General features: G+C 66.4%; 1 protein-coding gene and 1 long non-coding RNA gene across 4 annotated transcripts in view; one reads left to right on the top strand and one right to left on the bottom strand.

The window, feature by feature from the left end:
- Nucleotides 1-3,012: 3,012 nt before the first annotated feature.
- Nucleotides 3,013-21,067, top strand: part of GIGYF1 (GRB10 interacting GYF protein 1) — a 19,660-nt gene continuing 1,605 nt past the window's right edge. Inside the window, exons 1-24 of the mRNA XM_050933616.1 lie at nt 3,013-3,456; nt 4,312-4,483; nt 4,932-4,988; nt 5,105-5,184; nt 5,762-5,891; nt 7,146-7,241; nt 7,647-7,758; nt 8,012-8,120; nt 8,203-8,243; nt 8,513-8,725; nt 9,609-9,829; nt 10,745-10,868; nt 10,968-11,162; nt 11,705-11,850; nt 12,117-12,276; nt 13,277-13,443; nt 13,822-13,937; nt 15,966-16,070; nt 16,708-16,808; nt 16,904-16,986; nt 17,939-18,067; nt 19,385-19,549; nt 20,398-20,546; nt 20,703-21,036. Coding sequence (XP_050789573.1) covers nt 5,150-5,184; nt 5,762-5,891; nt 7,146-7,241; nt 7,647-7,758; nt 8,012-8,120; nt 8,203-8,243; nt 8,513-8,725; nt 9,609-9,829; nt 10,745-10,868; nt 10,968-11,162; nt 11,705-11,850; nt 12,117-12,276; nt 13,277-13,443; nt 13,822-13,937; nt 15,966-16,070; nt 16,708-16,808; nt 16,904-16,986; nt 17,939-18,067; nt 19,385-19,549; nt 20,398-20,546; nt 20,703-21,036 — 2,931 coding nt within the window. The 5' untranslated portion in view covers nt 3,013-3,456; nt 4,312-4,483; nt 4,932-4,988; nt 5,105-5,149. The remainder of the gene's footprint in view (nt 3,457-4,311; nt 4,484-4,931; nt 4,989-5,104; nt 5,185-5,761; nt 5,892-7,145; nt 7,242-7,646; nt 7,759-8,011; nt 8,121-8,202; nt 8,244-8,512; nt 8,726-9,608; nt 9,830-10,744; nt 10,869-10,967; nt 11,163-11,704; nt 11,851-12,116; nt 12,277-13,276; nt 13,444-13,821; nt 13,938-15,965; nt 16,071-16,707; nt 16,809-16,903; nt 16,987-17,938; nt 18,068-19,384; nt 19,550-20,397; nt 20,547-20,702; nt 21,037-21,067) is intronic.
- LOC127039642 (uncharacterized) lies at nt 13,995-15,034 on the bottom strand. 3 transcript variants are annotated; one of them, XR_007771252.1, is made up of 4 exons: nt 14,654-14,760; nt 14,560-14,605; nt 14,371-14,416; nt 13,995-14,084 (listed from the first exon to the last, which is right to left on the bottom strand). It is a non-coding gene; the product is annotated as an uncharacterized LOC127039642 (long non-coding RNA). The 3 variants fall into 3 exon arrangements; XR_007771254.1 differs by lacking the exons at nt 14,371-14,416; nt 14,654-14,760 and adding an exon at nt 14,939-15,034; XR_007771253.1 differs by lacking the exon at nt 14,371-14,416.

Below are 21,067 nucleotides of genomic sequence, written 5' to 3'. Positions count from 1 at the left end.
CGGAACATTTCCTTCCTGCAGCTTTGAAACTTTACTGGGCAGAAGAAAAGTGCCGCTTTTAACCATCTTAATTTAAATGAAACGAGTGCAGAAACAATTTCCTACTTTGTCAAATCTGTTCCAAAGGAGGTGTGTCGTTGACCAGTCAGTTCATAACTCTGGGGTTCATAACGCCGAGTTTCTCCTGTGTCTCTGGATGAGATGATTACAAAGACCTGGGGTGGGGAGAATCCTTCATTACTTGGAGCTGAGAAGAGCAACAAAAATGATGAAAGATCTAGAAAATGAGTGATGGAGAAGGTTGAAAAAATTGGGTTTGTTTAGTCTGGAGAAGAGAAGACTGAGAAGTGACATGAGCACCATTTTCCGGTTGTTACAAGGAGGAGGGAGAAAAATTGTTGTTCTTAATCTCTGAGGACAGGACGAGAAGCAACGGGCTTAAATTGTAGCAAGTGCGGTTTAGGTTGGACATTAGGAAAAGCTTCCTAACTATCAGGATAGTTAAGTACTGGAATAAATTTGTTATGGAAGTGGTGGAATCTCCACCGTTGGGGATTTTTAAGAGCAGGTTCGACAAACACCTGTCAGAGATGGTCTAGATAATACCCAGTCCTGCCTTGAGTGCAGGGGACAGGACTAGATGATCTCTCGAGGTCCCTTCCAGTCCTTCGAGTCTATAGTCTTTGAAACCAAAACTTGGGTTTCTTTCAAAACCCACTTTAATTCAGCCCAAAGTTCTGGCTTTGGGGCTGGCTGAAATTCTCTAGTTTGGGGGCGTTCGTCGATTGAGTCAAGGTGAGTGAGATAATGGCTTGGATTGGACTATCTCTTCGGGCCGGAAAGGAAACAGGAGTGTTTGAGCTCCAGCCGAGTCTTGGAGTAGATTGTTGAGCAAAATCGGTTAACCCTCGTTCTGGGAAACCTCTTAAAATGGGATTAAGGGTGTCTGAGGCGATGATGTTTAGTGTCAAATTCGCAACGCCGCTCAAGTGCCCAGCCGTGTTTCCCGAAGGGGACCGAGCGGTCAGACGTGGAGTGACGGCTGCCTGGTGCAGTCCTTTCCAATGAGCTCACGGCAAAACATGAGAGAGAGTAGAGATTCTGTCTGGCTTCTCTCATGTAGTTGTTACTGGGGCGTTCGAGGCGCTGGAGGAGGTACACCCCAGATTGCTAGTTGCGTGGCTAGGACTCGTGTGTGAACTCCAGGACGGGAAACATTATTGTAGGATCGATCTCACCAAAGCTGTATGCAGGGTGAGAAAAATCTGCCTCCCCACTTCTCTTGGAGTTCAGCCTAGATTAATAAAGTCTCCAAGGCCAGGAGTCCGTCGTCGGGCTGAGATGCAGTGAAACCATCCCACCTTGGTTTAAAACCAGCCAGTGATGGACATAACGCTTGGGCTTCAAGGCTCGGTGAGTTTAACGCAGCTGTTAAATGTCAGAGTCCCCCGGAGCCATGCGGTGATTGTTGGGGACTGAACTTTTTTTTGAAGGAGGTGTGTGTGTGTGTGTGCGCGTGAGTGTGCGTGTGTGCGTTTCAGATTTGAGCCATCGGAAGGGGTGGGGGTGGGAGTTGGATTGAAAGCCCTGAGTACTGATCCCCTGAAAACCAGGCAAGTTTGGGGGCCCAAAATCGTCGCTCACTTTTCACAACCTCGGCTGTCTATTTTGTAGCTTGTACCAAGATGGAGAGGGGGGCATACTGGGTTAGAGCAGTGGGGGCTGGGAGCCAGGGCTCCTGGGTTCTCTCCCCGGCTCTGGGAGGGGAGTGGAGTCTAGTGGTTGGAGCCGGAGAGGGATGACAGGGGGTGGGGATCTGTCTTCACGTTTTGTAGAAGGAACTGGTCCAACTTCTAACTGTGATAAGTTTCTGGTGCCTGGGGGCTGTATCACAGATAACGTTGGGGACGGGGGCCCTGATCGTGCCAGGTCCCTGCCCCCAAGAGATTACAATGTGTTCGTTAAACTTGAGTAAAAGTCAGAGGGGGCGTTCGGGGCTGGATGAGAGGGAGCTGAACACTGGTAGCTTCAGTGTGCCTGGAAGAACATTTTCCTGGGAGAGGCAGAGCGCTGCTGGCTTTGGGTTGACGAGTCTGAAATCTCGCTGGGGAAGAACGAACTTGATGCCACTTAGATAGTCTGATACGGCTTAGCTGTCCATGGGAACCCAGCATAGCGTGGAGTCTGCAGGGTGGTCTGCTCTATTCTCATCTTAGCCCGATGGGGATCGGAAACGGCCTCTTGGTCAGGGTCCGATTCTCATGAACGCCCCTGCTCCAGGATTGTTTCTGTGCGCTGCCCAGACACACGGCGAGGGACAGACCCTGCCCCAGCTGAGATCAGGGCCCCGTCGTGCCCAGACACACGGCCAGGGACAGACCCTGCCCCAGCTGAGATCAGGGTCCCGTCGTGCCCAGACACACAGCCAGGGACAGACCCTGCCCCAGCTGAGATCAGGGCCCCGTCGTGCCCAGACACACGGCCAGGGACAGACCCTGCCCCAGCTGAGATCAGGGTCCCGTCGTGCCCAGACACACAGCCAGGGACAGACCCTGCCCCAGCTGAGATCAGGGCCCCGTCGTGCCCAGGCACACGGCGAGAGACAGACCCTGCCCCAGCTGAGATCAGGGCCCCGTCGTGCCCAGACACACGGCCAGGGACAGACCCTGCCCCAGCTGAGATCAGGGTCCCGTCGTGCCCAGACACACGGCCAGGGACAGACCCTGCCCCAGCTGAGATCAGGGCCCCGTCGTGCCCAGACACACGGCCAGGGACAGACCCTGCCCCAGCTGAGATCAGGGCCCCGTCGTGCCGGACGCAGCCCAGACACACGGCCAGGGACAGACCCTGCCCCAGCTGAGATCAGGGCCCCGTCGTGCTGGACGCTGTCCAGACACACGGAGAGGGACAGACCCTGCCCCAGCTGAGATCAGGGCCCCGTCGTGCCCAGACACACGGCCAGGGACAGACCCTGCCCCAGCTGAGATCAGGGCCCCGTCGTGCCGGACGCAGCCCAGACACACGGCCAGGGACAGACCCTGCCCCAGCTGAGATCAGGGCCCCGTCGTGCTGGACGCTGTCCAGACACACGGCGAGGGACAGACCCTGCCCCAGCTGAGATCAGGGTCCCGTCGTGCCCAGACACACGGCCAGGGACAGACCCTGCCCCAAGTCAAAGCAGGCAAAGGCAGGATTCTTATCTGTGTTTTGGTCTGGCGGGTCTGCGCGGTGCTGGAATAATGCAGATCCCCTGCTCTTGGCCGGGGCGGGGCCCCTCGCCAAAATATTACATATGCCTGGCTGTATTATAACCCCCCGGCTGGTAAATCGCCCCCTCCAGGCCTGCGGTTGGAGGGACGCCCTGGTTCGAAATGATGCAGCAGTTTCCTGTCAGGTTCTTGCTCCGAGGGCTTTGCCTCTGAAAGGCCTTGGCCGAAGGGTTGGAAACTGATGTGTGTGAGTTGTGGAGTGAACTGTAGTGGTTAGGGCGGGGGGAGCCAGGACTCCTGGGTTCTCCCCCCAGCGCTGGGAGGGGAGTGGGGGCTGGTAGGTTACAGCCAGGACGCTTGGGTTCTCTCCCCAGTTCTGGAAGGGGAGTGGGGGCTGGTGGGTTACAGCAGGGGGGGCTGGGAGCCAGGACTCCTGGGTTCTCTCCCTGGCTCTGGGAGGGTCTAAACGCCCCACGGTTTGGCATTTGTCCGTTAGCTCTCGATGGTGGCGGCCCTGCCAGACGATTGGCTGCTTTGCCCTTTGTGGTTTCTGACAATCTTGACATGAGTGTTATGCAACCTTCCCTCCCCCCACTTCCCCCTCCCCGGGCTGGACTTACTGGGCTGCAGCCCTTCTGGCCCAGGCACCAGCTAGGTCTCTGATGGCACCGGGGGAGGCTTCAGGTGCCATTCTGGTCCCAAAGAGCCTGTGGAACTCCCTGCCACATGCTGATGCCGGTGCTGAGAATCAGGAGTCCTGGCTTCTAGTCCCAGCTCTGGTTTGGGGTCTGCTGGGTTAGAGTGGGGAGAGGGGGGTTGGGGAGGGTCAGAACTCCTGGGTTCTCTCTCCAGCCATTGGTGATGATGGGGAAAGTCCCTTTGCCTTACTTCCTGCCGAAAGGACAGCGCCATGTTCCTGTGCCTTCCAGTGGTTGTGATGGGAATTGCTCCCCTGTGTGTCCTATACCCTATATTGCTGACTGGAGAATTGCCTCCAACCCAGGTGCTGGGGGCCATGCTCTGCAGGGTACAGGGCACTGAAGTCAGTTCCCCCGCCAAATCCATCACCGTGTGGAGTAAGGCTCCCCCTCTCTTTCCCCAGCAGCTCTTCCCAATGTGAATCCGGCTTCTGACTCTGTCGTGGGGGGAGAAAGGCCCAGCAGCCGCATCAGCACCCGTGCTCCGCTAGCGACTCGGACAGGCGGGCGCCCGCAGATCCCCCTACCCTTGGAAATCCCCCAGCACGGTCGGACCCACAAGCAGCTGCCATCTGGGTGAGAAACGCTTCGGGTGTGGGGGGAAGAGTACACACTGATGGCTGCGGAGAGAACCCAGGAGTCCGGGCTCCCAGCCCCCCAGTCCCATCCCAGAGCCGGGGAGAGAACCCAGGCATCTGGGCTGCCAGTGCCCTCCCCCCCCCCGCACAATCGCCTAGACTGTGCAGCTGGTTCCTGGGGGAGGCATATGGAGGATTTAGGGGGTAACCTTGGGCTAGAATTATTTATCCCTTAGGTAATGATAGATGTGTGAAATGGACTGGTGTTTTGGGGGGCCAATGGGGGTGGCCGACAGTCCCTCCACTACCTTTTCCCCTGGGGGGGGGTGGAGCTCATTGCTTCTGAGCCCCCACCCACAGCTGATCTGCACTGGGAAGGCCCAGGGAGGGAGGGACAGTCTTTGATCCTAACCCTACGCCCCTCGGGTTCTGTCTCTTGGCTGCAGGTTTGGTGCCGTGGGCCGAGCCTCCCACGGTGAGGGGCGTGGGGCTGTAGCCAGCAGGTAAGGAAAGGGTGTAGGGGGCTGTGAGAGGTCGGGACGGGAGGGACAGGGAGCCCAGAGCGACGGGATGGGGGCGCCTCACCTTTCATTGCCCTGTTTCCTTCCTCGCCGTCCAGGTCATAGGACAACAGAAGCTAAACCCAACGCACACGCAGAGGGCGATGGCCGCTGAGACTCTCAATTTTGGACCGGAATGGTGAGTGCGGGGAGCTGGGGGTGGCAGGAGCTGGGGGGCAGGGCCCAGAGAATGGGGGACCTGGGGGTGGGGGATCCCCAGAGAGATCCACAAACACCGGTTGGCCCTTAACTTCGGGGCAAAGAAGGTGATAATGCAGCTACTAGTCTCCTCTCCCCAAACTGGGAGAGAACCCAGGAGTCCTGGCTCCCAGCCCCCCCTGCTCTGACCCACCAGCCTCCCACTCCCCTCCCAGAGCCAGGGAGAGAACCCAGGAGTCCTGGCTCCCAGACCCCCTGCTCTAACCCACCAGCCCCCACTCCCCTCCCAGAGCCAGGGAGAGAACCCAGGAGTCCTGGCTCCCGGCCTTCCCTGCTCTGACCCACCAGCCCCCCACTGTCCTCCCAGAGCTGGGGAGAGAACCCAGGAGTCCTGGCTCCCAGACCCCCTGCTCTAACTCATTCTAACTTAACCCTGAAGCCCCCCTTGAAGGCTCTTAGCTGGCCAGATGCCCTCGCGGCCTCCCTCTGTGTATGTGGCCATGTGTTCACGGAGCCTGGCCCCGTCGCTGACTCTCCGTCTGTCCCGCCCACCCCAGGCTCCGTGCGCTGTCCAGTGGGGGGAGTGTGGCCTCCCCCCCGCCCTCTCCTGCCATGCCAAAGTACAAGCTCGCGGACTATCGCTACGGCAGAGAAGAGATGCTAGCACTTTATATCAAAGAGAACAAGGTGCGTGTGTGTCCTTGAATAAGAGTGCCCAATGGGGTGCTCCAGAGTGCATTCTGCACCCAAAAAGTTAAAAATTGTATGCCCCAAAAAAGGAAAATTCTACGCACAATATTTAAAAAGTCTGGCTGCACAGAGGTGGGAGATCCCCCTGCAGCTCCCTCCCCCGGGACACGGACTCGGCAGTGAGGCTACACCTGACCCTGACACAGTGCAAGGACCGGCCCAGCCCCAGAAACACCCCGAGGCCCTGCCCCTCTGTGTCAGGTGTGGGAAAGCAGGATCCAAGCGGGTGGGAGCGGGATGCATGGGGGTTGAGAGGGTTCTGTGTGGGGCTATCTGGCTGCAGGCGGTCAGCGGGGGATCTGGATGCACAGGGGCTTGTTGGGGTTCTGGGTGCAGTGGTAATGGGGCTCTGCAGGGGGGTTCAGGTGAAGGTGGTTGGGGCTGAGTGTGTGTGTGGGGCTTAGTGGGGAGTCCAGGTGCAGGGGGTGGTGAGGCTCGCCAAGAGGGTCTGGATGCGCGGGGGTTGGGCGGATGGGGGAGCAGCTCCCCGTTCAGGGATCCCTTCCCCTGCAGCTGAGGAGCGATGGGTGCAGGAAGTGGAGGGTGGGGAGTTTGCAGAGCTTCCTGCAGACGGGGCAGAAGTCTGGGGTGGATCTGACTTGGCCCCAGATGCCGTGCAGGGAAAGAGGAAGTCAAGCCTAGGAGCTGAGCTGGCGCAGGGTAGGAGCCACCAGCCGGGTCCCCAGTCCCGCCTCCTGCCCCACAGTGATTTGCCTCTCTGCTGCCTGCCCTGGGCACCCGAAACATGCTGCGGTGGGGGTCACATGACCACTCTTGTGGCTTCCCTTTGCTTTCCCGTCAAAGTGGTTTTTCTGCGGGGAATCAAAGAAATCTGTGGGGGACATAAATTTTGTGCATGCACAGGGCTCATGGAATGTCAGGTGACCAGGGGGCGGGGTTACGGCTGCCCAATGGGGTGCCCCAGAATAGACCAGGGCCCATGGAATGTCAGGTGACCAGGGGGCGGGGTTATGGCTGCCCAATGGGGTGGCCTGGAATGTGTCGGGATGAGGGCTGTTGGGGTGCGAGTTCAGATCACCCACGGAGTGGGAGCCCCTGGTGTGATTCTGGGGTCCCCTTTCATGGTTCGCAGGGGCGTGCGTGCCCCAGGTGAAAGCCCTGTGTCTTGCGGGGGCGGGGGAAGTTCGCTCCCATCCGTTCCCCCCAGCTGCTCTGTCTGCCCCCGCCCAGGTCCCGGAGGAGCTCCAGGATAAGGAATTTGCTGCCATTCTCCAGGAAGAGCCGCTGCAGCCGCTGGCCCTGGTCCCGCTAACGGAGGAGGAGCAGGTAGTGGGGCGGGGGGGGCACCTTGGGGACCCCCACTGCTTGTGCCAGGAGCTGCACAGACCCACCCCCCCAACAGAGAACGGGGGAGTGTGCAAAGACAAAGCACCCCCTTATGGCTGAGATCCCAGGGGCAGTCCTGGGGATGGGGCATGGGGTCTCTTCCCTCAGGGGGCATCAGCCCAGATCCAGCCCCAGGGCAGGGACTGGCTGGCTCAGGGGGTGGGAAATGGGGCAGGGGCCTGCCCCCTCTAGGGGGTGCCGGCTCCCACCTGGCCCCAGGGCAGGGACTGGCTGGCTCCATGGGTGGGGAATGGGGCAGGGGCCTGTCCCCTCTAGGGGGTTCCAGCCCCAATCTGGGGCAGGATCTAGCGATGTCTGTGTCCTAACCCCTCGGCTCTGTTCCAGAGGAATTTCTCCATGTCGGTGAACAGCGTGGCGGTGCTGAGGCTGATGGGAAAAGGAGGCGGAGCCGCTCCCGCTGGAGTCTCCCGGGGGAGAGGCAGTACCCGGAGCCGAGGTATCTAGGGGAAGATTTGGGGGTCCGGGGCACCAGGATGTGGTGGGTGGGGGATGGGGACGCGGGGATAATAGGAACCGATAAGGGGGGGCCTTGCCTCGAGGGGTGAATGGGGACCGGTGGGGTAGGGGCACAGGTGGGTGAATGGGGAGGGGCTGTTCCTGGCTCTCCCCCTCCCGGCAGGCGGGATCCTGGGAGGGGGGCAGGGCAGCCCCCTCTTTTCAGGCTGGGGTCTCAGCGCTCATTTCCCCAGGCCGGGGCCGAGGCGAGAGCGGGTTTTACCAAAGAAGTCCGGAGGAGCCGGAGGGGGCGTTCGGGCGCGGGGCCCGGGAGATCCACCGCAGCCAGAGCTGGGACGACAGGTGAGCGGGGTGCAGGGTGTGGGCTGGGGAGGCCCTGGACTAGGGGGCCAGGCTCTGACCTCTCCCCTTCTCTCTCTGGCAGGGGCGAGCGGCGGTTCGAGAAGCCGACCCGGCGGGATGGAAGTAGGTGGTTCCTGGGTCCTGTGGGGAGAGATGGGGGGTGGGGGCTGTAACGGGGGACACCCTGGGGGACCCTAGGACTGGAGGGGGGGTCTCCATAGTCATGCCCAAGAATTGGGGGTGCCCGTCTACTGGGAACACCGACACCTTGAGGGAGCAGGGGCTGTGCCCCCCCCGCCCCCCCCAGGAGCCACCCTTCTTCCAGGTGCTCTGCTAGGGGATGGGGGGGGGAACACGTGACCCAGCCCCCACTGATCGCCTCTCCACCACAGCCCGGGCTCCCTTCGAGGAAGGGGCCCCGCCCCCCCGCAAGGAATACGCCCGCTCGGACAGCGACAACTGGCGGACGCTGCGGGAGGAGCAGGAGGAGGAAGAGGAGGGGGGCGGGGGCGCCGGCCCCACCCCCACCGGGGCGGCTGCAGGGGGCAGCTGGCGGCTCAGTGGGGCCCGGCGTGAGAGCGAGCGCTGGCGGTCGGCCAGCCCAGGTGAGGCCCCCCGTGGGTGGTGGTGTTGGGGAATATGGTGATCGTGGGCAGGGCCTGTGGGGGACCTCCCCATGGTGGCGTGGTAGGAGGGGCCATAGGACAGGCTGGGAGAGGGGCCTGTCAGGGGACCCTCCCCATGATTGAGTGGTAGGAGAGGCTGGGGTGGGGCCTGTGGGGGACCCTCCCCATGGCGGGGTGGTAGGAGGGGCCATAGGAGAGGCTGGGGGTGGGGCCTGTGGGGGACCCTCCCCATGGTGGGGTGGTAGGAGGGTCCATAGGAGAGGCTGGGGGTGGGGCCTGTGGGGGACCCTCCCCATGGTGGGGTGGTAGGAGGGGCCATAGGAGGGCAGGCTGGAGGCAGGGCCAGTGGGTGACCCTCCCCATGGCGAGGTGGCAGGAGGGGCCATAGGAGGGCAGGCTGGGGGTGGGGCCTGTGGGGGACCCTCCCTGTGGCGGGGTGGTAGGAGGGGCCATAGGAGGGCAGGCTGGAGGCGGGGCCTGTGGGGGACCCTCCCCGTGGCGGGGTGGTAGGAGGGCCCATAGGAGGGCAGGCTGGGGGTGGGGCCTGTGGGGTACCCTCCCCGTGGCGGGGTGGTAGGAGGGGCCATAGGAGGGCAGGCTGGAGGTGGGGCCTGTGGGGGACCCTCCCCGTGGCGGGGTGGTAGGAGGGCCCATAGGAGGGCAGGCTGGAGGCGGGGCCTGTGGGGGACCCTCCCCGTGGCGGGGTGGTAGGAGGGCCCATAGGAGGCGGGGCATGGGCAGGTACCATCCCTGTTCTGAGTTTGTGGGCGGGGCGGGGAGCACCCCTCGCGGCAGCCCAGATCCCCCCAGTGGTGGGGCAGCAGTGGGGCCCCCCCCACTCAGCGTGTACCCTCCCCCCCAGATGGCGCGCCCCGCTCGGCCGGCTGGCGGGAGCACCCTGAGGGCCGGCGCCGCAAGTTCGACTTTGACTTCCGGGAGCGGGAGGAGGAGCGGGGCGGGCGGCGGCACCGGGGCAGCGACAGCTTCGAGGACGACAAGGACGGGCTGCCCGAGTGGTGCATGGACGACGAGGACGAGGAGATGGGCACCTTCGACTCCTCCGGCGCCTTCATGCCCCTCAAGGTACCCGCTCCCCGGGCAGGGAGAGAACCCAGGAGTCCTGGTTCCCAGCCCCCCTGCTCTCACCCACCAGCCCCAACTCCCCTCCCAGAGCCGGGGAGAGAACCCAGGAGTCCTGGCTCCCAGCCCCCCTGCTGTAACCCACCAGCCCCCGCTCCCCTCCCAGAGCCGGGGAGAGAACCCAGGAGTCCTGGCTCCCAGCCCCTCCTGCTCTGACTCACCAGCCCCCGCTCCCCTCCCAGAGCCGGGGAGAGAACCCAGGAGTCCTGGTTCCCAGCCCCCCTGCTCTGACCCACCAGCCCCCACTCCCCTCCCAGAGCCAGGGAGAGAACCCAGGAGTCCTGGCTCCCAGCCCCCACTCCCCTCCCAGAGCCGGGGAGAGAACCCAGGAGTCCTGGCTCCCAGCCCCCACTCCCCTCCCAGAGCCGGGGAGAGAACCCAGGAGTCCTGGTTCCCAGCCCCCCTGCTCTGACCCACCAGCCCCCACTCCGCTCCCAGAGCCGGGGAGAGAACCCAGGAGTCCTGGTTCCCAGCCCCCCTGCTCTGACCCACCAGCCCCCACTCCCCTCCCAGAGCCAGGGAGAGAACCCAGGAGTCCTGGCTCCCAGCCCCCCTGCTCTAACCACCAGCCCCCACTCCCCTCCCAGAACCGGGGATAGAACCCAGGAGTCCTGGCTCCCAGCCCCCCTGCTCTAACCACCAGCCCCCACTCCCCTCCCAGAGCCGGGGAGAGAACCCAGGAGTCCTGGCTCCCAGACCTGTCCCCTGGGGTAGTTCCTGGTGTCGGCTGGGCCGGGGAGTGGGCAGACTGGTTGGATTCACGTGATCTGGAGTGGGATGTGTCTCCCCCAATCCCTCCATGTACTTGGGGGTCCTGGCTTGACCTCTGACCCCCAAGCCCCTTCTCCTCTCTGACAGAAGAGCCCCAAGGAGCCAATCCCTGAGGAGCAGGTGTTCGACTTCCATCCGCTGCAGGAAGATGATGAGAGGTCGGAAGGGAAGGACGACGCCGAGCCCGGCTCGAAGGAGGCCCCCGAGAAAGGTAAGGCTGGCAGGGGGCTTGGGGGGACACCACTGACCCTGGGGGGGGGGGATCGGGGCAGCCCCCCGGATGGTAACCCGTGCTCTCTCTCCTCTCCAGAGGCCTGGAAGGATCCCTCGATAGCCCCGGAGGAGAAGCGATGTTCCCCGCCCGGCGCCCCCTGGCTGTCGGGCCCCCCTTTTGCTGCTACTGTTGCCACTGCCACTAGTGAATGTGAGAGCGCCCCACTGGGGGGCTCAGAGCCCGCCGTGCCCCTCGGCACCTGCGACAAGGAGCCGAAGCCTGCTGTGGAAGGTACCAAGCGGGCGGGGGTCCCCCTCCTGTGGCCTGAGCCTGTTAGACTTGGTACGTTCCTGCCCCCGCGGGGGGTGGGCTGGTGGTTGTCTCCCCATCCCAGGATGCATTGCTCTCTTCAGGGCCAAGGGAGCCAAGACATTGCCACAGCTCGTGTCTTCATTGCCCCTTTTGGAAGTGGGCCGAGAGCCTGGCACAAACGATCCCTGCACCACTCGATGGGGCGTTCACTCTGAAACCTACTGATGGGCCAGCCCCCTCCTACTGACCTCAGCGGAAACCATCCGCCTACCTTCACACACCCCCCCCACAGCGCTTCTCTAGAGTCTGCTGAGAGCCTGAAACAATCACTAATGAAGGGTGTTCCCTCTGAAACCTGCGAACGTCTGTCCGACTAGCTGTATCTGCGGAGAGCCCGAAAGGACAGCTCCCACAACCGTCAGAAAGGCTACCAAGGCGGGGGTGGCAGGGGGATCTGAGCCCCGACGGGGTGGGGGAAGGGTTAATGAATTCATGTAGTGACCCCCTCCCTCCTTCTCCAGGGGACCCAGGCATCCTGAGCCTCCCGTCTCAGCTCAGCACGGGCGCGGTCTCCACCCTCTCCTCCCCTTCCTCCACCACCAATGCTGCTACTGAGTTCTCCATTGGAGACACCGAGGACGACGACGGGATGAAACATCTTCAGCAGGTGAGCAGGGGAGCCTGGACACCTGGGTTCTCTCCCCGGCGCTGGGAAGGGAGTGGGGGCTGGGAGCCAGGACTCCTGGGTTCTCTCCCCGGCTCTGGGAGGGGAGTGGGGGCTGGTGGGTGAGAGCAGGGGGTCTGGGAGCCAGGACGCCTGGGCTCTCTGCCCCCCACTCCTGGCCTCTACTCAATGTGGAAGCAGCACAGCCATGCGCTGTGGCCCCGGATTTGGGGGGCCCGGGCCCGGTCTCACCTCGGTTGCCCCTCCAGGAAGCAGAGAAGATGGTGGCCTCGCTCCAGGAGAGCTCCATGGACGAGGAGCGCTTCACCCAGGCCATCCAGGAGCCGCGCAACACGGCCGCCGCCCTGCCCCTCTCCCACGAGGCCGCCATGAAGTGGTTCTACAAGGACCCCCAGGGGGAGATCCAAGGTGTGGGGCCAATGGGGAGTGGAGGGGTCACGGCAGAGAGTCCTTGGGCCTCTGGGGTTCCTGTCCCCGGAGCTGCAAGATTTGCCCCCTATCCCCTTCTTGATTCTGTGGGGCAACTCGACCCCTGATTCCTGGGCTTGGTACTTCCTGTCTGACCCCACCTCGCACCCCACAGTGCTTCTCTTAACCCGCTGCCCCGCCCCAGAGGTGGCTGCATCTCAGCGCCGGGCGAGGGGTCCCCGGGTAACCGGCCGCCCCGCCCCAGAGGTGGACGCATCTCAGCGCCGGGCGAGGGGTCCCCGGGTAACCGGCAGCCCCGCCGCAGAGGTGGGCGCATCTCAGCACCGGGCGAGGGGTCCCTGGTTAACCGACTGCCCTGCCCCAGAGGGTGGGCGCATCTCAGCGCCGGGCGAGGGGTCCCTGGGTAACTGGCTGCCCCGCCCCAGAGGTGGACGCATCTCAGCGCCGGGTGAGGGGTCCCTGGGTAACCGGCAGCCCCGCCGCAGAGGTGGGCGCATCTCAGCACCGGGCGAGTGGTCCCTGGGTAACTGGCCGCCCTGCCCCAGAGGTGGCTGCATCTCAGCACCGGGCGAGGGGTCCCTGGTTAACCGACTGCCCTGCCCCAGAGGTGGCTGCATCTCAGCGCCGGGTGAGGGGTCCCTGGGTAACTGGCCGCCCCGCCCCAGAGGTGGCTGCATCTCAGCACCGGGCGAGGGGTCCCTGGTTAACCGACTGCCCTGCCCCAGAGGTGGCTGCATCTCAGCGCCGGGCGAGGGGTCCTTGGGTAACTGGCCGCCCTGCCCCAGAGGTGGCTGCATCTCAGCACCGGGCGAGGCGAGTGGTCCCTGGGTAACTGGCCGCCCCGCCCCAGAGGTGGCTGCATCTCAGCACCGGGTGAGGGGTCCCCATGTCACCGGCCGCCCCACCCCAGAGGTGACTGCGTCCCAGCGCCGGACGCGGGGTCCCTGCGTGAACACCCGTGTCTGTGGCTGCCCCGCAGGGCCCTTCACCACGCAGGAGATGGCGGAGTGGTTCCAGGCCGGCTATTTCACCATGTCGCTGCTGGTGAAGCGCGGCTGCGACGAGGGCTTCCAGCCGCTGGGCGAGGTGATCAAGATGTGGGGAAGAGTGCCTTTCGCGCCGGGCCCGTCGCCACCCCCACTGCTGGTGAGCTGAGCCCCCTGCCAGGGGGACCCCCCAGTGCCCCGAAAGCCTGGCCTGCCGCGCTCGACGCTCGCCCGCCCCGTCCAGTGACTGCTCGGCCCAGCCCCGGGGGGAACCCGAATCGGTTCTGTTCCCGGGCAGACCGGGAGCGACTGGTGCCGTGTGAACCCAAACCCCGGCCTGCTTCCTCCCCAGCCCCACTCCGCAGCGAAGGGCGACAGGGTCCCGGTATCCCTTTGGGGGCCCCCCACAGTCCTTCGTTAGCAGCCGGAGGTGGAAGCGAGAGGTCCTGGAGTCACAGCCCCCCTACCCCCCGGGTCTGAAATTGGCACCGCTCCCCGTGGGGAGCCCCACAGCCTGTCTCTGCCGCTTGCCCCCCAGGGGAACCTGGACCAGGAGCGGCTGAAGAAGCAGCAGGAGCTGGCAGCCGCCGCCCTCTACCAGCAGCTCCAGCATCAGCAGTTCCTGCAGCTCATCAACAGGTACCTGCCCGACAGGTACAGTCTGAGCGCCATGGGGGGGCTGGCGTGGGGCGCGGGTCTGATCCCCGTCACTCCCCCCCTCGGGCCGGCGTGGGGCACGGGTCTGATCCCCGTCACTCCCCCCCTCGGGCCGGGCGTGGGGCACGGGTCTGATCCCCGTCACTTCCCTGCCCTCGGGCCGGGCATGGGGCGCGGGTCTGATCCCCGTCACTCCGCCCCCCTCGGGTCGGGCCTGGAGCGCGGGTCTGATCCCCGTCACTCCCCCCCCTCGGGTCGGGCCTGGGGCGCGGGTCTGATCCCCGTCACTTCCCTGCCCTCGGGCCGGCATGGGGCGCGGGTCTGATCCCCATCACTTCCCTGCCCTCGGGCCGGGCGTGGGGCGCGGGTCTGATCCCCGTCACTTCCATGCCCTCGGGCCGGCGTGGGGCGCGGGTCCGATCCCCGTCACTTCCCTGCCCTCGGGCCGGCGTGGGGCGCGGGTCCGATCCCCGTCACTCCCTCCCCTCGGGCCGGGCGTGGGGCGCGGGTCCGATCCCCGTCACTCCCTCCCCTCGGGCCGGGCGTGGGGCGCGGGTCTGATCCCCGTCACTTCCCTGCCCTCGGGCCGGGCGTGGGGCGCGGGTCTGATCCCCGTCACTTCCATGCCCTCGGGCCGGCGTGGGGCGCGGGTCTGATCCCCGTCACTTCCATGCCCTCGGGCCGGCGTGGGGTGCGGGTCTGATCCCCGTCACTTCCCTGCCCTCGGGCCGGCGTGGGGCGCGGGTCCGATCCCCGTCACTCCCTCCCCTCGGGCCGGGCGTGGGGCGCGGGTCCGATCCCCGTCACTTCCCTGCCCTCGGGCCGGGCGTGGGGCGCGGGTCCGATCCCCGTCACTTCCCTGCCCTCGGGCCGGGCGTGGGGCGCGGGTCCGATCCCCGTCACTTCCCTGCCCTCGGGCCGGGCGTGGGGCGCGGGTCCGATCCCCGTCACTTCCCTGCCCTCGGGCCGGCGTGGGGCGCGGGTCCGATCCCCGTCACTTCCCTGCCCTCGGGCCGGCGTGGGGCGCGGGTCCGATCCCCGTCACTCCCCCCCCTCGGGCCGGGCGTGGGCGCGGGTCCGATCCCCGTCACTTCCCTGCCCTCGGGCCGGCGTGGGGCGCGGGTCCGATCCCCGTCACTTCCCTGCCCTCGGGCCGGCGTGGGGCGCGGGTCCGATCCCCGTCACTTCCCTGCCCTCGGGCTGGGCGTGGGGCGCGGGTCCGATCCCCGTCACTTCCCTGCCCTCGGGCTGGGCGTGGGGCGCGGGTCCGATCCCCGTCACTTCCCTGCCCTCGGGCTGGGCGTGGGGCGCGGGTCCGATCCCCGTCACTTCCCACCTCGGGCCGGCGTGGGGCGCGGGTCCGATCCCCGTCACTCCCCCCCACCCCCCTCGGGTCGGGCCTGGGGTGTGGGTCCGCCCCCCCCCCCACTTCCCTGCCCTCAGGCCGGGAGTGGGGGGCGCTGTGGGTCCCCGGGCGGGGGGAGGGCAGGGGTACAGGTCCGGTGAGGGGGATCCACAGGCAGGGGGTTGGGTGGCACGGGGGGCCCCAGGTGGGGGGTGTGGGCCCTGGGGGCGCCATGGGGCAGGACGGGCATGGAGGGTCTAGGGCGGGCGGGGGCACAGGAGGGCATGGTTGGGGCCTGGGGTGGGACGAGCACAGGGCTCTGGGGTGGGGTGGGCATGGAGGATCCCTGGGCAGGGCATTGGGGGCACGGGGCGGGGTGCGTGGCGGGTCCCCAGGGTGGGGCGGGCACGGGGCAGGGTGCATGGGGCGGGGTGCACTGGGAGTCTCCAGGATGGGATGGGAATGGGGCAGGGTGCACTGGGGGACCCCGGGGTGGGGCGGGCATGGGGCAGGGTGCACTGGGGGACCCCGGGGTGGGGCGGGCATGGGGCAGGGTGCATGGGGCAGAGTGCACTGGGGGACCCCGGGGTGGGGCGGGCATGGGGCAGGGTGCACTGGGGGACCCCGGGGTGGGGCAGGCGTGGGGGTCCCGCAGCAACTCGCCGGCGCTCTCCCCCCAGGCCGCAGTTCGCCCAGTGCGCGCTCCAGCAGAAGCTGGCAGCCGGGGACCTGACCCAGCAGCAGCTCACGGCTTTCCTGCAGCAGCTGCAGGCTCTGAAACCCAGGTGAGCCCCCCCGGCCGGCCCCCCGGCCCCCCACACCCCCCGGCCAGCCCCCCAGCTCTCCACACTCTGATTCATCCCTCTCTCCTGCTGCCGTCTGGGGCGGAGCAGGGGGCATGCACACAGTCCGACTGGCCAGGACTCCTGGGATCTCTCCCCGGCTCTGGGAGGGGTGGGGAGGGGGGGCTGGTGGGTTAGAGCAGGGGGGCTGGGAGCCAGGACTCCTGGGTTCTCTCCCCGGCTCTGGGAGGGGAATGGGGGCTGGTGGGTCAGAGCAGGGGGGCTGGGAGCCAGGACTCCTGGGTTCTCTCCCCGGCTCTGGGAGGGGAGTGGGGGCTGGTGGGTTAGAGCAGGGGGGGGCTGGGAGCCAGGACTCCTGGGTTCTCTCCCCGGCTCTGGGAGGGGAGGCGGGGCTGGTGGGTCAGAGCAGGGGGGGCTGGAGCCAGGACCCCTGGGTTCTCCCTGGCTCCAGGAGGGGAGTGGGGCTGGGTGCCCGGAGTCGCGGGTTCTCTCCCCGGCTCCGGTAGCTGCCATACCCCCACAGGACAGCTCCTGGGGGTGGCTGAGGCTCTCTCTCCCCCGGGGGTCGCTGTGGGGGGGGTCAGCGTGGCGCTGAGCGGGGCACCCCCTTGCCTTGCAGAGCTGGGGAGCAGAACCTGATCCCGGCGATGAACCGCTCCATGTCCGTGCCAGACACAGGGTCCCTGTGGGACGCACATACCTCAGCCTCACAGCCTGCAGGTAAGGGGGGTCCCGTGACGCTGGGGGGGGGGCAGCGCGGCGCCAGGGGGCCCCAAGGGGGGGCACCGGGCCTGACGCTCCAGTCTCTCCCGCAGGCGGTGAGGCCAGTCTATGGGATTTACCAATTAATTCTTCAACTCAGGGTCCAATCTTAGAACAACTGCAACTGCAACAGAAAGTGAGTGTCGGAGCCCGGACGCCTGGGTTCTGTCCCGGGTGCTGGGAGGAGAGTGGGGGCTGCTGGGTCAGAGCAGGGGGGCTGGGAGCCAGGACGCCTGGGTTCTCTCCCCAGCTCTGGGAGGGGAGTAGGGGCTGGTGGGTCAGAGCAGGGGGTCTGGGAGCCAGGACGCCTGGGTTCTCTCCCCAGCTCTGGGAGGGGAGTGGGGGCTGGTGGGTCAGAGCAGGGGGGGCTGGGAGCCAGGACTCCTGGGTTCTCTCCCCGGCTCTGGGAGGGGAGTGGGGGCTGGTGGGTCAGAGCAGGGGGGGCTGGAGCCAGGACTCCTGGGTTCTCTCCCCGGCTCTGGGAGGGGAGTGGGGGCTGGTGGGTTAGAGCAGGGGGGGCTGGGAGCCAGGACTCCGGGGTTCTCTCCCTGGCTCTGGGAGGGGAGTGGGGGCTGGTGGGTCAGAGCAGGGGGGGCTGGGAGCCAGGACTCCTGGGTTCTCTCACCGGCTCTGGGAGGGGAGTGGGGACTGGTGGGTTAGAGCAGGGGGGGCTGGGAGCCAGGACTCCTGGGTTCTCTCCTTGGCTCTGGGAGGGGAGTGGGGCTCGTGGGTCAGAACAGCGGGGCTGGGAGCCAGGACTCCTGGGTTCTGTCCCTGGCTCTGGGAGGGGAGTGGGGGCTGGTGGGTCAGAGCAGGGGGGCTGGGAGCCAGGACTCCTGGGTTCTCTCCCCGGCTCTGGGAGGGCAGTGGGGGCTGGTGGGTCAGAGCAGGGGGGGCTGGGAGCCAGGACTCCTGGGTTCTCTCACCGGCTCTGGGAGGGGAGTGGGCCTGGGGGTTACAGCAGAGGGCCTACATGAGATCTTGGCACTACCTGAGTCCCTGGGAGCTGGGTGGGTGGCCGGGGGGGGACACTTTCTGATTGCCTGGGGCCCCCCCTCACCCGCCCTGCCTCACCCCCGGTGCCGCAGCTCCAGGAGCGCCGCGACGCGGAACTCAGGGCTAAGAGGGAGGAGGAGGAACGCAAGCGGCGCGAAGAGAAGCGGCGCCAGGAGGAGCAGAAGCGGCGCGAGGAGGAGGAGCTGTATCGCCGCAAACAGGTCAACGCCCCCTGTGCCCCACGGACCCCCACCGGGAGATCCAGGGGGAGCCCCACGCCTGCCCTGCCCTGGGTTCCCTCCCTGGCTCAGGGAGGGGAGTGGGGGCTGGTGGGTCAGAGCAGGGGGGGGCTGGGAGCCAGGACTCCTGGGTTCTCTCCCGGCTCTGGGAGGGGAGTGGGGGCTGGTGGCTTAGAGCAGGGGGGCTGAGAGCCAGGACTCCTGGGTTCTCTCCCCGGCTCTGGGAGGGGAGTGGGGGCTGGTGGTTAGAGCAGGGAGGCTGGGAACCAGGACTCCTGGGTTCTCTCCCCGGCTCTGGGAGGGGAGTGGGGGCTGCTGGGTCAGAGCAGGGGGGCTGGGAACCAGGACTCCTGGGTTCTTTCCCCGGCTCGGGGAGGGGAGTGGGGGCTGGTGGTTAGAGCAGAGGGGCTGGGCGCCAGGACTCCTGGGTTCTCTCCCCGGCTCTGGGAGGGGAGTGGGGGCTGGTGGGTCAGAGCAGGGGGGCTGGGAGCCAGGACTCCTGGGTTCTCTCCCCGGCTCTGGGAGGGGAGTGGGGGCTGGTGGGTCAGAGCAGGGGGGCTGGGAGCCAGGACTCCTGGGTTCCCTCCCTGGCTCAGGGAGGGGAGTGGGGACTGGTGGGTCAGAGCAGGGGGGCTGGGAGCCAGGACTCCTGGGTTCTCTCCCCGGCTCTGGGAGGGGAGTGGGGGCTGGTGGGTTAGAGCAGGGGGGCTGGGAGCCAGGACTCCTGGGTTCTCTCCCTGGCTCTGGGATGGGAGTGGGGGCTGGTGGGTCAGAGCAGGGGGGCTGGGAGCCAGGACTCCTGGGTTCTCTCCCTGGCGCTGGGAGGGGAGTGGGGGCTGGTGGGTTAGAGCAGGGGGGCTGTGAGCCAGGACTCCTGGGTTCTCTCCCTGGCTCTGGGAGGGGAGTGGGGGCTGGTGGGTCAGAGCGGGGGGGCTGGGAGCCAGGACTCCTGGGTTCTCTCCCTGGCGCTGGGAGGGGAGTGGGGGCTGGTGGGTCAGAGCGGGGGGGCTGGGAGCCAGGACTCCTGGGTTCTTCCTCCTTTACTGCGCCTTTGGGCCTCAGTTTACCCCTGAGTTTTAGGGGCCCTGATCTGCTCCCCAGAGGGATTGTGGGGCTCTCATGGAAGGTGAAGATCCTGGGTGTCTGAAGGGGGCCATTGTCCCCCCCCAGCACCCCCAAATCCCCACTTCGTCCTTCTGGGGGCAGCCGAGGGTTGGGAACCGCGGCCCCGCGGGTGTGTCCCTGGGCTGGGTGGGGGCTGGGCCGGCGGTCCCCCGGTAACTCCCCTGCCCCCCGCAGTGCCGGCAGCAGGAGCTGGTGCTGAAGCTGCTGCAGCAGAGCCAGGCGCAGAGCGCGGCGCCCTGGGGGGGGCTGGCCAAGGCCCCCGGGGGCATGAAGGCCCTGCTGGAGCTGCAGGAGAGCGAGCGGCAGCTGCACAAGCAGCAGCGGGCGCAGCAGAGAGTGGTGAGCGGCCCTGCCCCCCGCCTGGCCCCGCCCCGATTCCCCCAGATCTGCCCCCAGCCTGGGCCTGCCCCCATGGCATCCCCCCGCCTGGGCCTGCCCCCCGCCCTGTGCCTGCCCTGTGCCTTGGCCTGCCCCCATGGTATCCCCCCGCCTGGCCCCGCCCTGTGCCTGGGCCTGCCCCCATGGTATCCCCCAGCCTGGCCCCGCCCTGTGCCTGGGCCTGCCCCCATGGTATCCCCGGGCCTTGCCCCCATAGTCTGCCCTGGCCCCACCCACAGCTTGGGCCCGCCCCCATGATTTCCCCTGGGCCCGCCCCTGTGATTCCCACCCCCATAGTCTGCTGTGGCCCCGCCCCCATGATTTCCCCTGGGCTCGCCCCCATGATTCCCACCTCCATAGTATCCCCGGGTCCCACCCCCATAGTCTGCTGTGGCCCCGCCCCCATGATTTCCCCTGGGCCTGCCCCCAGCCTGGGCCCACCCCCATGATCTCCCGTAGCCCCGCCCCTGTCCAGGCTACCCTCTCATGATCTCCACTGGCCCCATCCTCAACCTTCACCCATCGCTATAGTCTGCCCTGGTCCTGCCAACAAGCAGGCCAGTCGCCCGCTCCGCGCTGCCCCTCCACCGTGGTCCCAACCCCTCCCATCATCTGGGGAGGTCCTTCCCCCCCTCTCCAGTCGCAGGGCCAGCCCCACGCAGGAGTAGTGTCCCTGAACCATTCGCTGGGTAACCAGCTGCCTCGCCCCAGAGGTGGCTGCATCTCAGAACCAGGTGAGGGGTCCCTCTGTCCCCCAGAGGTGGCTGCCTCTCACCCCCAGTGGTGCTGACCTGGCTTTTCCTTCCCAGCACGGGGGGCTCGGCATGAGCAGCCCCTCGCAGTGGGGCGCCGACTCCAGCCTGCTGTGGGGCCATGAGAAGAACAGCCTGTGGGACGAGAGTGGCAAGAACCTGAGGAGCCTGGGGCTGAAGAGCAGCCGCAGCAGCCCCTCCCTTGGGTGAGCCTACGGGGCGGGAGTGAGGGGCAGCAGCAGGACCGGGGGGCAGGGGCTGCGGGTCGGGAGTGAGGAGCACCGGCAGGGCAGAGCTGGCAGGGGATGTGGGGCGGGAGCGAGGGCTCGTGGCTCTCTCTGATTCTCTGCCCCCCGGCACAGGGACAGCTACGGGGGGCCGGGCCGGCAGAGCCGGAAGAAGACAGACGAGGAGGAGAAGCTGCTCAAACTGCTGCAGGGGATCCACAAACCCCAGGATGGCTTCACGCAGTGGTGTGAGCAGATGCTGCACGTCCTGAACAGCTCCAGCAACCTCGACGGTACTCCTGCGCCCGGACGCCTGGCTTCCCTGCGCCCCAGGGGGAAAGGGGGAGGGGCTGGGAGCCCCAGGGCTCCTGGGGTGGGTCCCCGGCTCTTGTTTCCTCGGTTTCCCCTACTTTGTGCCTCAGTTTCCCCCACATTGTGCCTCGGTTTCCGCCGCTCTCAAGCCTTGGTGGTGGGTGGGGTGCTTGGGGCAGACGGAGGGC

The sequence above is a fragment of the Gopherus flavomarginatus genome, chromosome 23 (genome assembly GCF_025201925.1).
Source record: "Gopherus flavomarginatus isolate rGopFla2 chromosome 23, rGopFla2.mat.asm, whole genome shotgun sequence".
In the NCBI taxonomy this organism is placed as follows: domain Eukaryota; kingdom Metazoa; phylum Chordata; order Testudines; family Testudinidae; genus Gopherus; species Gopherus flavomarginatus.
This window is presented reverse-complemented; position numbering and strand designations above follow the sequence as displayed.